The sequence below is a fragment of the Onychomys torridus genome, chromosome 9, assembly GCF_903995425.1.
Source record: "Onychomys torridus chromosome 9, mOncTor1.1, whole genome shotgun sequence".
In the NCBI taxonomy this organism is placed as follows: domain Eukaryota; kingdom Metazoa; phylum Chordata; class Mammalia; order Rodentia; family Cricetidae; genus Onychomys; species Onychomys torridus.
In genome coordinates, this window is record NC_050451.1 from 63,461,250 (window position 1) to 63,475,672 (window position 14,423).

General features: G+C 44.5%; 1 protein-coding gene across 3 annotated transcripts in view; it reads left to right on the plus strand.

The window, feature by feature from the left end:
- Positions 1-14,114, plus strand: part of Lcp1 (lymphocyte cytosolic protein 1) — a 98,571-nt gene extending 84,457 nt beyond the window's left edge. For all 3 annotated transcript variants that reach the window (XM_036199961.1, XM_036199963.1, XM_036199962.1), the window contains 3 exons: positions 8,268-8,391; positions 10,927-11,051; positions 13,748-14,114. In XM_036199961.1, coding sequence (XP_036055854.1) covers positions 8,268-8,391; positions 10,927-11,051; positions 13,748-13,880 — 382 coding nt within the window. In that variant the 3' untranslated portion in view covers positions 13,881-14,114. The remainder of the gene's footprint in view (positions 1-8,267; positions 8,392-10,926; positions 11,052-13,747) is intronic.
- The last annotated feature ends 309 nt before the right edge of the window (positions 14,115-14,423 follow it).

The window sequence follows — 14,423 nt, forward strand, 5'->3', positions numbered from 1 at the left end:
GCAAGTCCTTTTCATTGTTATAACTGTATTTTCTCAAGAGTTAAAATATAGGATACTGTTTATATGTTCTATTTATGATAAGCAAACTTAAGCAAACCCTATTCTGTTAGAAATTTTATGCTATGTAAAATCTACCCTGTATTGTGATATTTGTTCTGGAAGTGTTGTTCATGGTCAGGACTGGTCTGGATGTTTCCAAGCTCTTGGCTTCTTACTCACAGAATTGACAGAAAGGCTCACACAGATTGCTAATGTAGCAAGGAAATTTATTAAAAAATGGACAGGACTCCAGATCAGAAACAGCTATGCTGCTGAGAGTGACAGAGGGCAGAGAGAGAGAGAGAGAGAGAGCGCGCTCAAAGGGCCTGATTATTATTTGGGGCTTCCCTTTGGGGCCACAAGAGGAAGAGTTTAGTTATTAGGGCCATAGTTTGAGTAGTTCTCTATTTTGATCGACAGGTTTAATTTATATAAGGTTTGTGTTTGTTTTTTACTGCATATATTATGCCCATTCTGATATGCATCTTATTTTTATCATATGCATACCCAGTTATGCGTAGACATAAGAAGGCAAATAGGAGATCTTCCCTAGAAGTTCACTTAAGGACACAGTTTTCCTTATTGCAGGTATCCAATACCCAGATCCAATCGAGGCCACATTGTCTTACATAATGGAGTATGAGTGAAAAGATTTATCTGTGTTTAACCATCAAAGGAAGGAGAAATGTATCCATTGTACAGACAGGGGTGTGCACTCAGCTCAGTAAAGGTGGGGTCCTGGATCACTAACAGATTGCTAGCCACATTGTTTGGGGAGGAGTGTGTGTGTGTGTGTGTGTGTGTGTGTGTGTGTGTGTGTGTGTGTATGTGTGTATGTGTGTATGTATGTGGTACACACACAGGTATGGGTCTCAGACTGCCAAGTACATTATTAGGAGAGGGCTATGTCCATAGCCCCGACCAAGCGGTTCTCCGGGCTGCTAAATTACTCTCTGTACTCACTTGTTTGGAAGTTTCACTCACATGTGGCCTTTCTGGAGGGCTGGTATATCTATGAGGTAAAGCCTTTCTGTAGGGCTGGTATATCTATGAGGTAAGGCCTTTCTGTAGGGCTGGTATATCTATGAGGTAAGGCCTTTCTGTAGGGCTGGTATATCTATGAGGTAAGGCCTTTCTGTAGGGCTGGTATATATATGAGGTAAGGCCTTTCTGTAGGGCTGGTATATATATGAGGTAAGGCCTTTCTGCTGCTACTGACTTCACCTAGATGATCAGTGACAGTTCTCACCCATGGTTGTTACACAAGATTTCTGCATGCAAGAAGTGGACAGAGCCAGACATTACAGCTGAAGGAGGGAAGACAGCGGGTGGTTCTGTAAGTGGGACCAGCAGGAATTTGTTTTTGCTTTGTTTTTCACTTCCTTTTTTCCCCCAGCCTGCCACCTAGTAACAGATCTATTCGATTTGCATCTAGTTCTAGGTAGAATTTATTTCACTGGGATTGCACAGATATGCTAATTTGGCCATTTATCAGGACAATAAATGGCATGTCATTTTTCCCTCCAAGAACAAATGAGGGTTGTATGCTTAAGCCCCCCTTCCCCTTCGGTAGCATGGAAATCACTCTAAGATTGGCCAGCTGGCAAATCATGTATGAATTAGGAGACAAAAGCTGAAATCATGTAAGCTGCCAGCAGGTGGCAACGATGGAGTAAGGCAAGAGAACAGGCTGTCAGGCAAGCGAGAGAGACCATTGCCTGCCGCCACACAGGCTGTGGATGGTGACATTGGACTAGGTCCTCAACAACCAAAACGCCAAGCTTTGTCCCTCTTATCAAATGCTAAATAAATGAGAGTTGAGCGTGGGAAGGCAGGAGATCAAGAAGAGGTATCATGTCTAACCTGGCCTCTCGTATCCACACCACATCTATCCTCTTTGGTTGAGTGAGGAACTGGCTGGACCTGGGGCTCACACTGCTATTTCATTCGGACATTTTTTTTTTTTTAGTTCAGTGTGTTTTGCAAGTAACAGCTGTATTGAACTCTTGTCATCATGGTTCCAGCTAGAAGTACAGTCACCCCAAACTTGGGTGATTTTAAGGGGTAATGACCTCTGAAGGAAAAAAAAAATCTAGGTAGGCACAGACTATTCATTGGTATTATTAAAGAAAAATGTGTGTGAACTGTAGCTGGAGACCTTCTCTTCAGCCCCCGCCAAGCCCTGTCAGTCCGACAGCCCACTTATAAAATAAACACACAGACGCTTATATTATTTAAACTGCTCGGCCATTAGCTCAGACCTACCATTGTCTAGCTCTTACTCTTATATTCAGCCCATTTCTAATAATCTATACTTTGCCACGTGGCTCGTGGCTTGCTGGTACCTCACATCTCCCTTGTCATGGCGGCGGCTGGCAGTGTCTCCCCTCTGCCTTCCTCTTCTCCCAATTCTCTTCTCTGCTTGTCCCGCCTATTCTTCCTGCCTGGCTACTGACCAATCAGTGTTTCATTTATACAGAGCAATATCCACAGCAGTGAATATGGTGTATCTGTGTGTTTGTGTAGTTATATAGATCTGAGTGCAAGTACCTAGTGGAGTCCAGAAGAGGGCATTGGATCCCACATACCTGAAAGTGCTAAGATTGTAAGCCTCCCCGTGTAGCTGCTAGGAACTAAACCTAGGTCCTCTGCAAAAGCTGTGTGTGCTCGTATCCACAGGGCTGTCTCCTGCCTCACATTTTGAAGCAGAGAGGCAGAGAGGCAGGCAAAATGGTTCAGTGGGTAAAGGTGATTGTGGCTAAGTCTGATTGCCTGTGTTCAGTCCCTGGAATCCAAGTGGTAGAAGGAGAGAACCAACTCTCACCAGCTGTCCCCTGAATGCCACACATGCACCGAGGCACATGTGCACACATACTTGCATGCACACACACAAACACACACATAAAATAAGTGAGTAAAAGTTTTAAAAATACTGACAGATTTACCTATTCAAGTACTTACAGCTACAATACCTGACAGACTGTAAGAGGGAAAGAGAGTTAATTGCATGTGTGTGTGTGTGTGTGTGTGTGTGTGTGTGTGTGTGTGTGTGTTTAAATTCTTCAAAGCAACACTGATGATTGAAGGTGGCTTTCATTCACCAAGAGACTTAGATAAAGACATTTACAGGAGTGCCGGGCAGCCATGGTACATGCCTTTAATCTCAGCACTCGGGAGGCAGAGCCAGGCAGATCTCTGTGAGTTCGAAGCCAGCCTGGTCTACAGAGCGAGATCTAGCATAGGTACCCAAACTACATAGAAAAACCCTTTCTCAATAAACAAAAACAAAAACAAAACAAAACAAAAAAAAAACACATTCACAGCAGCTCCCCGACATGGCCAAGACTATAGATAACTAATAGAAGTTCAGATACATAAATTGGACTGTACACACTCAATGAAATATCACACAATAATTTTCTAGGAGGGGCATGTCTGCCTGCAACAACAGTATTAGAGGCAGAGTCAGGGAATCATGGGATGTAACCCAGATTGGGCTACTGACTAAGTTCCAAGCCAGTGTACACTAAACAGTGAGACTGTCACAAAAGGAAGCCGACAAGCCAGGTGTTGTGGCACATGTTTTTAAATTCCGGCACTCAGGAGGCAGAGGCAGGCAGATCTCGGTGAGTTTGTAGCTAGCCTGGTCTACATAGTGAGTTCCAGGCCAGTGGGGGCTATGTAGACACCTTGGGGGCAGGGAGACAGAACAATAATTTACTTCCTAGGTGGTGGCATACAGCTAACACCAGTACTTGTGAGGTGGAGTCAGAAGCATCAGGAGTTCAAACCAGCTCTGGCTACATAATGAGTCTGAAGGCAGCCTGGACTACACAAGAAACCAGAGGGAGGGGGAGGGAGGGAGGGAGGGAGGGAGGGAAGGAGGGAGGGAGGGAGGGAGGGGACGAAGGGGAGGAAGGAAGGGAGAGGGGGTGTGGGGTGGGGACTGTACAGCAATTTAAAAAGTAAGCAAGTAAGCTGACAGGTGATGGTGCAGACCTGTTTGTGATCAGGACTGGTCTGGATGTTTCCAAGCTCTTGGCTTCTTACTCACAGAATTGACAGAAAGGCTCACACAGATTGCTAATGTAGCAAGGAAACTTATTAAAAAATGGACAGGACTCCAGATCAGAAACAGCTATGCTGCTGAGAGTGACAGCGGGCCGAGAGAGAGAGAGAGAGAGAGAGAGAGAGAGAGAGAGAGAGAGAGAGAGAGAGCAGCTCAGGAAAGCCCCCCTCGAATGAGCAGTAAGCCTGAGTAAGCTGCACTGCTGTAGCTGAGCCGCTCACCAACAGCTTGTCTCTGGAGGAGCAATTGTTTATTGCGCTGTCTGTTTGAGATTACAGCCCACGTCTAGGCTTTCTTCCCATTGCCTTTCTCTCTACACTTCGGAATCTGTGTCTGAGTCCATTCAGCCTCTGCACCTCACCAGAGGTGCAGTGAGACTGTTTTGTACTCATCAGAACTCTACGCCATGAAGGGCTGTTCTTAACACCATGCCAGAAGCCACCTCAAAAATGCCCCACAGCCCTGTGAGGAGGGTCTCTGTTCACTGGTGGGTTTTTGTTTTAACAGACAGACCTGTGTGTACAGGTTGGCTTCTCGGTAGTTCCCAAGGTCAAGAGAATAGAGGAACACTCAGCTTCTGCAGACAGAGCTGGACTTTTGGCAAGGGGAAATGTACATCTGGAATGAAGGGAGCAGCTGGGAAGGTTGTGTTTAGCTTGTTCCCTCAGCTTATTTATAGGAAAGACTTAATGAGGTAATTACTGACCCACCATTCCTTACTGAAATGTTCACTGGGCAGAAATTCGTAAACTTTGTCTCAATGTAAATAAATCAATGCGTATACTAGCTGCCAGAAAATAAGAGACCTATTTCACTGCAACACACCATCTATATGAGCCTACAAAAGGCAGGATCGTTTTCAAACTAGGAGTAACTTTTAAATCCACCTTAGACTTAAATCCTGGGTGCTCATTATGTCCTAGCACTTTGGTCCTGTTTTTAGTCCAAACTAAATATCTCATCCATCTCCTTCCTTTCCTTCCACACATCTTACCCACCAGTCTATACTTTCATTTACTGGGGGTCCAGCGTGCACTAGGGACCCTGCTTATCCCTTGAAAACATCATTGTCTTAGTTAGGATTTCTACTGCTGTGAAGAGACACCATGACCATGGCAACTCTTATAAAGGAAAACATTCAGTTGGGGCTGGCTTACAGTTCAGAGGTTTAGTCCATTGTCATCAATGGTGAGAAGCATGATGGTGTCTAGGCAGACATGGTGCTGGAGAGGAGCAAAAATTTTACAGCTAGATTGGCAGGCAACAGGAAGAGAGTGACACTGGGCCTGGCTTGGGCTTTTGAAACCCCAAAACCCACCCCCAATGACACACTTCCTCCAACAAGGCCACACCTTCCAGTAGCGCCACTTCCTATGAACCTATGGGGGCCATTTTCATTCAGACCACCACAATCATGATGAGCAGACATGGGCCTGTCTCCATGGGAACATCAAAAATTCTGTCTCCATCAAAAATTCTGAGAAAAGGGCTTTAATTGGGTGTAATAATTAATATACAGTATGGCTTGGGGAAGGGATGCTTGAGCTAGGAAGTGTTCAAAGGATTGGAAATATACAGGAGGCAAAGGACACCTGAGCCAGCAAGCATAGATGACTCCTTAAGCAAGAGGATGCAAGGTGTGAGTTGGAGAGGTACCAGTAATTCTGTTGTTGAAGTAAGTGTGTGTGTCTGTGTGTGTGTCAGGGGTTGTGGGGTGGGGGGAGAGTGGGGTGAGTGTGGGTAGAGGTTGAGGTGGAGAGCTGATCTGGGAGAGGAATGGAAGGTACCACTGTGAGGGGAGATTTAACTGCCAGGTCAATGAATGTGATATATATATATTTTAAACAAAGAAAAGCTTCAGATTGGCTGGAGTGTTGGCTCATTGGATAAAGCACTCTCCATGAAGTCACAAGGACCTGAGTTTGGATTTCTATCACCTATATAAAAGCTGAGCATAGATACATGTGTCTGTAGAATCAGTACTGTTGAGGTTGAGATAGGGAGATCCTTGGATCTCAATAACTAGACAGTCTAGTTAGATAGGTAAATTCCCAGTTCAGTAGATGACTGAGGCAGATACTTTGTGTCAACCTTTGGACTTCATATGCATGCAACTGAACATGTTTACACACACACACACACACACACACACACACACACACACACACACAGGCGCCCCGCGCAACTGGAATCCAATTAAAAAGTAAAATAGGGCCTGGAGAGATGGCTCAGTACTTAAAGAGTACTTGCTCTTCTTGCAGAGACCCAGATTTGGTTTTCTGTGCCCACATGGTTCATAACCATCCATAACTCTAGTTCTAGGGCCCTCAACTCCCTCTTCTGATCTCCACAGGCACCAGGTATGCATGTAGTGCACATACATACAGTCAAACATTCATACACATAAAATAAATAAATCTAAATTTGTTTTCATCTAAAAAGATTTTAAATGATAAACACTTCAAAGTCCAGTTCCCCCTTTTTCAATGATGGGAACTGTTTTAGTCCAGAGCAATCCAGGCATCACTCGAATTCCAGGGTTTAAACTTGAAATCCCTGTGGACATTCGTGTGAGTGTTGTGCTTTGTGTAGACTGGGTAACCAGAGCAAGATGGAGGATGGATTACATAAACAGAGTCCAAGGCACCTGAGTAGATGGTGCTCTCATTCAGAAATGCCCTCTGGGTAAGAGTCAATCACCAGCTTCCTGAGTTTCAATTTGAGATGTCTTTCATGGGTAATACGACCCACTCCTGCTCACTTGAACCATGATGCAAGCCTTCCTGTGGCTCTCCTGCTTGCTTTTGTTTGTTTGTGTGTTTGTTTTTTTGGTTTTTTCCCAGTCCAGGAGGAAGCAGGTTATTTATTCCTTGCCAGAGAATTTTAAGTGCCTGATGAATCGTATAACAAATGTTCTCCCCGTACAAACACCAATGCTGAAACTGCCAGGGACTAAAGGATTCTGACCTTCAAGCTGAGGTCATCTTTGTTACTATAGTCCCAATGGCTTACTAATATTCCCCCTTTAGTCTGATCGCTGCTGGAACTTTCCCAACACTTAAATTTAAAGATGTTAACTTTTAATTTCAAAAATGTTATTTATTACATTTGGGGAGGCAGTGTGGGTGTGAGCAGTGTGTTTGTGGGTGTTGGTGTAGGTGGGCATGCTACAGCTTCAGTATAGAGGACAGAGGACAACTCTATGGATCTGTTCTCTCCTTCCTCCTCTACGTGAATTCTGGAGAACTAATCTCATTCTCTGGCTGTGTGGCAATCACTTTTACCTACTGAGCAATCTTACTGGCCTTTGTTCCTTCATTTGTGAGCTCCCTTTAAGAACAACATTGCAGGTTAGAGGAGCCCTGTGCTCTGTTCTCCTTCTCACACATCTCTACTCTCCTGCTTGCCCTTCTTTCCCAGAGCAATGGAAGCAGGTGCAAGGAAGCACTTGCCCTGTAGTTCACTACAAAAACTGTATGCTTATGTGTTGAGTTAGTCTAGGTAATTCCATTTAAACTCTTCATGCATATGTGTCTCTGTGTGTTTTATGAAGCTTCTGCTGTCATAGGTTTCCATGGGACTTGTTGTCAAAGGTCTTTAGCTTTGATTATTCTTCCCCGTATTCCCTCCATTCTGACCTCCCATCATCCTTCCCATTAACCTTTCCTGTACCATCCTTCCCTCCTTAACCCTTGATAGCACTGTGTCCTAGCTCCCTTCACGTGAAATCATCCCTGGCAGCCCATTACTAATTCCCTGACCTCTGTGGGTGTTCCAAATGGAATACACATTATCTGAAGATTCAAGGCTGGTATCCACAAATGAGAGAAAATAGATATTCATCTTTCTTGGCCTGGGTTACCTCACTCACAATGATTGTTTCCATTTACCTTGGAATTTCATAATTCGTTTTTCTTAACAGCCATATAGCATTCCACTGTCTAAGTGCAACACATTTTCATTAGCGGAAGAACTTCTGGGCTGTTTCCATTCCCTCGCTGTTGAGAATACAGCAACAGTGAACACGAGATGAGCAATAGGGACTAGTGTTATTAAACACTCTCTTCTCTCTCTGGTGTAATAGTGTTCAGGCTCCCTTCCAGAAAGAGAAGACTGTCTTAGCTACTTTTCTGCAAAAGTCACTCTTGATTTCATGCAGGTACACACTAAATATACTGGAAGATATTGGTGGTGGAGAGAAGGTCAATGATGACATTATTGTCAACTGGGTGAATGACACGTTGAAGGAGGCACAGAAAAGCTCATCCATCTCTAGCTTCAAGGTAAAGTTTTCAGCCTCTGTTCTCCCTCATGTTCTCATTACCTGTTAAGTGACCTTCAGTGCTAGAGACTTGATGATCTCTTTGGTTTTTCTTAAATGATCCGTTTTTGTTTTAATGTTCATGGCTGTTTCACTGACAAATTGCTCATCACATTTCCTTTAGCAGTTAGTTTTAAAAACCTGTTTTTAAAGCACCCCCATTTTAAGCTCTGTTCTTTTGAAGTGGTATAAAACACAGTAAAGTAATACATTTTTTAAAATGTGCACACTTTTCCCCAGTTCAGAGTTTTTTACATTGTAATGGTCAAGTGCAAAATGCCAAGAGATATCTTGTGTGCTATTTTGGGGGGAAATACGTACTTCATCCTAATCCTATTTTTATTAGTAATATCATTATATATTATGAGATTTATTAACTTGCCGGTCTGTTAGCGAGAGTCTTTCTCAAGGACCAGGTCACTTAATCCATTTTGCAATAATGTCTGTACATCGTAACTTCAGTGTTCTAATTTAAAGGCCAGGGTTTGTGGGGAGGGACGCCCTCACATCCTGCAGGAAGGAGAAGGGAAATCAGAGTCTCTTCTGGCCCAGAAGGGCAAAGGCAGAGTCAGGTAGGGCAAGAGCTCCATCTGCTGTGAGCTCATCCTGGATGAGCTCCACCCCACTTCAAGCCTCCCACTCTGCCTGGGTTGCTAAGATAGGCATGGAGGCTGGTGACTGCAGTGAGTAGATCTTCCCTGAGAGAGATTCGGAAGGGCAGTGGGGAAGAGTCAAAGGCATCTCAGCTACTGCTGCATTCTAGTCCCAGGGGCTCATGTCTCTGAGTTTGTCTTCACTGCTTTCCTTATTTCATAGGTAAGAAAACTAAAGCCTGGGAAACTTTGGGGGCCACAGCAGGTGCTGTTCTCTAAGTGAGGGGAAAGCCTTTCCCTGCAGCAGCACAGGCATGGGGCACTTAACCACAGTGATGAACTGGCCAGATACAGGTGCTTCTCCTTGGAAAGCAGCTGCAGCCCCAGGCACTAAATGCCATAGTGATGTCCTGGGTGTCCTTGTGGGGACAAGGACCAATAAGCCATGCTGACACTCACTCTTTGGAGTGCTTGATGATTCTCTTATTCCACAAGTCATTCTGGTCTAATTTTCTCTGTCTTTCTTCTCCCTAAGTCATGGCAGCACTGATTAAAAGGGGCCACGTGGTGATAGGAAAGGCAACGTCAGATTAGCCCAGTCCCTTTTCAATGAGATGCTAAAACAATGTATATAGCTCATTCTTGATTCAACACTTTGGAAATAAACCCATTCCCTTGTCGTCTACAAGATGCCTACCATCCTTCACCTGTTGTCAACTCCACACCCAGGGCAGAATGTAGGGAGGAAGGTGGGGCTTGCTTCTCCATTTTGCTTGAGTGATGCTTTGTCACCAAAACATCCTGCGGAGGTAGTGATGGATGCTAATGGACTCTAGTGGTCGCTAGTGGACAAAATGAGAGTGTGAATCCATCTTTGTTTTTAGCTGCAGTGGTTCTTTTATCAACCAAAAGGAAATATTTAGAAAAGACACATTCTCTTATTACAAATGATTGTTTTACCTTTATAGGAAAATTGAGCAGGAGAACTGGTATCTCTTACGAGCCTTAGAATTTATTGACTCACACCTCCCAAGCATGCACTGCTCAGACTCTACATGCTTAGACGGTAACATAGGCACACTCCTGCCCAGGACATGACTAAAGGAAGCACACAGGCAGAGCTCTGTGCATCCACATCTGAGGAGCATTCTCAGCACAGATGCAAATATCTAATCATTTACAAATGTCCAGGATGCTAAGTCAGAAGTTTAGATTCAAACCCCAGCTCTACCAGTTCCTAGCAACTCACTTAACCCCAGAATTTCCTCTCTGTAAATGAAGGGTAACTGTGGAAACTGAAGGTCTAGTCAGTAGTACTGACATGTGTGAGGTTCTCAGTTCAGATACTATCACTGAACAAATTAATAAGATTAAATGTGAATATTAAACACCCAACACAAGAATGACCACTCTGTAAGACTATACATTTGTTAGCTGGGTGTAGCCACCCCACAACGTCTATCTACTTCAGAACCTGATGAATACATACACTGCTCTGTGTCAATTACAAAATGAGCTTCAAAAGTTTCAGCTTTTAAAAAAAAAGGAAGACAAAAGAATAGATGCCTATGCCTGAGGCTTGTGGTGACAAGGGAAGTGTTAGTTACTGTTCCTGTGTTTAATCACACTGTTGCTGTTGCTGTCTCCATGGAAACCTTGAGTTTTCCATGATCCTCAGAGAAAGAACATCTGCTGTCCCCAAGTTCTCCTGTATCCTCACCTGCCTTCTGCCACTCACTCTAGGATGCCCCTCTTACATAAGCAGGGTTTTCCTGACCAACATCTTTAGTCTCTTCTTTCTGTGTCTATTCTATATTAAAGAAAAAAGGCCTACCCACTTCCCTTGAAGCAGACAGAAGTAACTCTAGGACACGCTGACAAGCCTTCCCTTTCTCTCCACTTAGGATCCAAAGATTAGTACCAGCCTCCCAGTTCTGGATCTCATTGACGCCATTCAACCAGGTTCCATAAACTATGACCTTCTAAAGACAGAAAACCTGGATGATGAAGAGAAACTCAACAATGCAAAGTATGTACCTAAACTTGGGGATGGGAGAGGGGGACACAGCTGCCAACAGTGGCCGTGGAAGCTGATGCTGGTGCTTTCTGCAAATACTTTGTCTCTACTCTTCTGGATTTTTCCTCTCACGATTTATTGAGGTCTCATCATCAATTTAGGTGTGGTACGGTAGCAATTTAAGATTGCCTGTGTTAGAATGGAGCAAAACAAAACCTAGATGATTCTCATAAGCAAGGCTACAGTTAGAAATCTGGCCTCTTAATCCTAATCTGTAGATTTTAAAACTAAAGTTTGGCTGAGCGGCGGTGGTGCACACCTTTAATCTCAGCGCTGGGGAGGCAGAGCCAGACAGATTTCTGTGAGTTCGAGGCCAGTCTGGGCTACAGAGCAAGATCCAGGACAGGCACCAGAACTATACAGAGAAACCCTGTCTTGAAAAACAAAACCCAAAAAAAACCAACCCTAAAGTTTGGTGTGGAAAGTAGGCAGGATGGAGTTCAGTGTCGGGAATGTCCTAGGCAGAGTCACTGTACTTTATCTGTCCTGCCAAATGAACCTTCTATGATAGGAGCCAGAGGGCTGCAGTCTCCGAATCTGGCCCATTGTATGCATCTTTAAATAAGGATTTATTGAATCACAAGTCCATTCATTTACATAGGAGCATCTCTACTCTAACAGCAGTGTAGAAGCTGCAGCAGAACCTGCAGACCCTAAGGTAGTTACTATCTGGGCATCACTTGATCTTAGCTAAAAGGCCGAGAAAATGGCACTGGCTGGCCTCTTATAGAAAGTGCACCAACTGTTGCTCTACAGAGGTACCTTTCTTAGATGAATGTATGTTAACTCCCTAGGGATGCCATGATAAAGTACCACCCTAACTGGGTGGTTTAAAACAACAGAAATGTATTCCTTCATAATCACAGAAACTAGAAATCAAGCTGACATCAGAGCTGGCTGACCCAAAGAGCTCTGCAGCAGACTCTGCCATGCTCTCTCCTGACTTGTACAAGAGCCAGCCAACCCTTGAATCCATTGGCTTGTAAAGCACCATCCTAATCTCTGTCCCCCCCCCCCCATGTGTGTGTGTGTGTGTGTGTGTGTGTGTGTGTGTGTGTGTGTGTGCCTTCCCATCTGTGTCTTCTCCCTTATGAGGACACAGGCCATATTAGACTCATTGCAGCATGATCTTATCTTGTGACATCTACAGCAACTGTATTTCCAAACAAAGTCACAGCTGGAGATTATGGGATTCAAGACTTCCCTATATCTTTCTTGGGAAAGGGACATAAACGAGTCCCTAACAGATTTAGAATTCACAGTGCCCCTGCTTTAAAAATCCCAGCAGTGCCCTTTTCTCTGTGGTCGTCTTTGGAAATGGGGACCTGCATTTCCCAAACAATGATGCTCCGTACAGTCTACTGGAGAGAGGTTAGAGCTAACCTGTGGTTATATAGATTGTGACGGGGTATGTAACGAGAAGTGCAAGGTCAGGGAGGCGGCAGGAAGGAGCTCTAGCTCTTTAAAGCAAATGACTTCTAAGCTGAGCTCCTCGGCAAGGACAAGTATGCCGACAGGAAACAGATGGAGGAAATTCTAGATAGAAGAACACCATGAAAACAGAAAGAAAACAAAACAATAACAACAACAACAAAAACCGCACAAAGGCTTGAAACCAGGCGTAGGCACTGTGTGGTTCAGTTTAAGGGACTTGCTGAGGTCACACAATTTTCAAGCTGCACAGATGAAAGCCAGAGTCTGATTTCAGAGACCAGGTTCCTGTGCATTGCCCTTCAAACGTAAGACCCAAAGCTCTTTAAAAATTGCTCAGGGCTGGGGACAGAGTCAGCAGTAGAACATGCCTTAGTATGCAGGAAGTCCTGGGTTGACTGCTAGCATTAAAAAACAAAACAAAAACAAATTAACCTCTTTTTATAGAGAAGAGTTTAAAGAGTTGGGGAGTGTGTCTGCCTTACAGGCAGATATGGACATGATGGCCTGGGCCCTAATTTGCCTGCCAGGTAGGCAAAGACAGACGGGTCTGTGGAGCTCATTGGCTGATCACTCTAGTCAACATGGTGAGTTCCAGGGCCGTGAGAGACACTATCCAGAAAACGAAAATAAATAATAAAATAATGTAAAATAACATGGATTGAGTCTACCAAACAACAGCTAAAATTGTCCTCTGGTTTACACACACATACACACACACACACACACACACACACACACACCATGAAATGAAAGAAAAGTCCACAAAAGGCTAAGAATGGTTATGTTTTTGAGACAAGATTGTGTCAGTGGTTTTGGTTTGGGTTGGATTTTTGTTGGGCTTGCTGACCAGCCAGCCCAGCCAAATCAGTGAGCTCACTGAGGTTCAGTGAAAGACCCCGTCTCAAACAATAAAGACACTCGGTGTTGACCTCTGACCTCTAGACACATGAACACATAGGCATATGCATATGTACATTAATAAGGTAGAAGCTGGGAAAGCCTTCAAGGGCAAAACATATGTTTCACAGTCATCATCATGTGACTGGGGAGCAGGGCTGAGGCTTTTGTGGGAGCCTATTGAACCAAGCTTTGTCTGCACGTGTGGGCAGATGCCACGACCGGGCTCTGCCCTGACTGCAGATCCTGTGCCTATACTCCCACAGGGACCTCCTCACCCACAGCTGCTCAGGAGCTGCATCTGTTCTCCCTTACAGGTATGCCATCTCTATGGCCCGCAAAATTGGAGCAAGAGTTTATGCCCTTCCGGAAGACCTGGTCGAAGTGAACCCCAAAATGGTCATGACAGTGTTTGCCTGCCTCATGGGGAAAGGAATGAAGAGGGTGTAAGGACCAGAAGAGCACCCCAGAAGGGTGACAGAGCCAGCCCTGAGGGTCAGCACAGGGTGCTCCTGACATACAGAGGACCATTCAGGCCACTCCACAGTCCTGAACCTTAGAGACATTATATTAGATTCCAGAAAGTGCATATTTGTTCAGCCAAGTAGCTTCTACTGTCCTTAGCAATAGGTGCTTCTCTCTTTTATTTTTTTTCTTCAGAAGATCCACTCTCCTACAGATTTTTTTATTCTTTGAAATTCTCCCAGGGGAAAAAAAAAATAAAGTTAAAAAGAAGTTGTCTCCAGACGTCCTCCCTGACCTCCCTGCTTTCACTGGTAGTCAGGGATAAAACTACAGTGTTCCTAACTTGTCACTGATCTTTCAGTTTCATCTAGCTGCTTTTTGCCCTGTTCAGAGTAAGGACCTGGAGGGGATCATCAAACCTGCCTTAATTAAAGCCCTTTTTTGGTCACAGCCTCTCCTTGCATCCCCTTCTCTCAGTCTTTGAGCTTGTTCCAGTGCCCCCCAGAACCACACCTGCTCTGTGGTCCC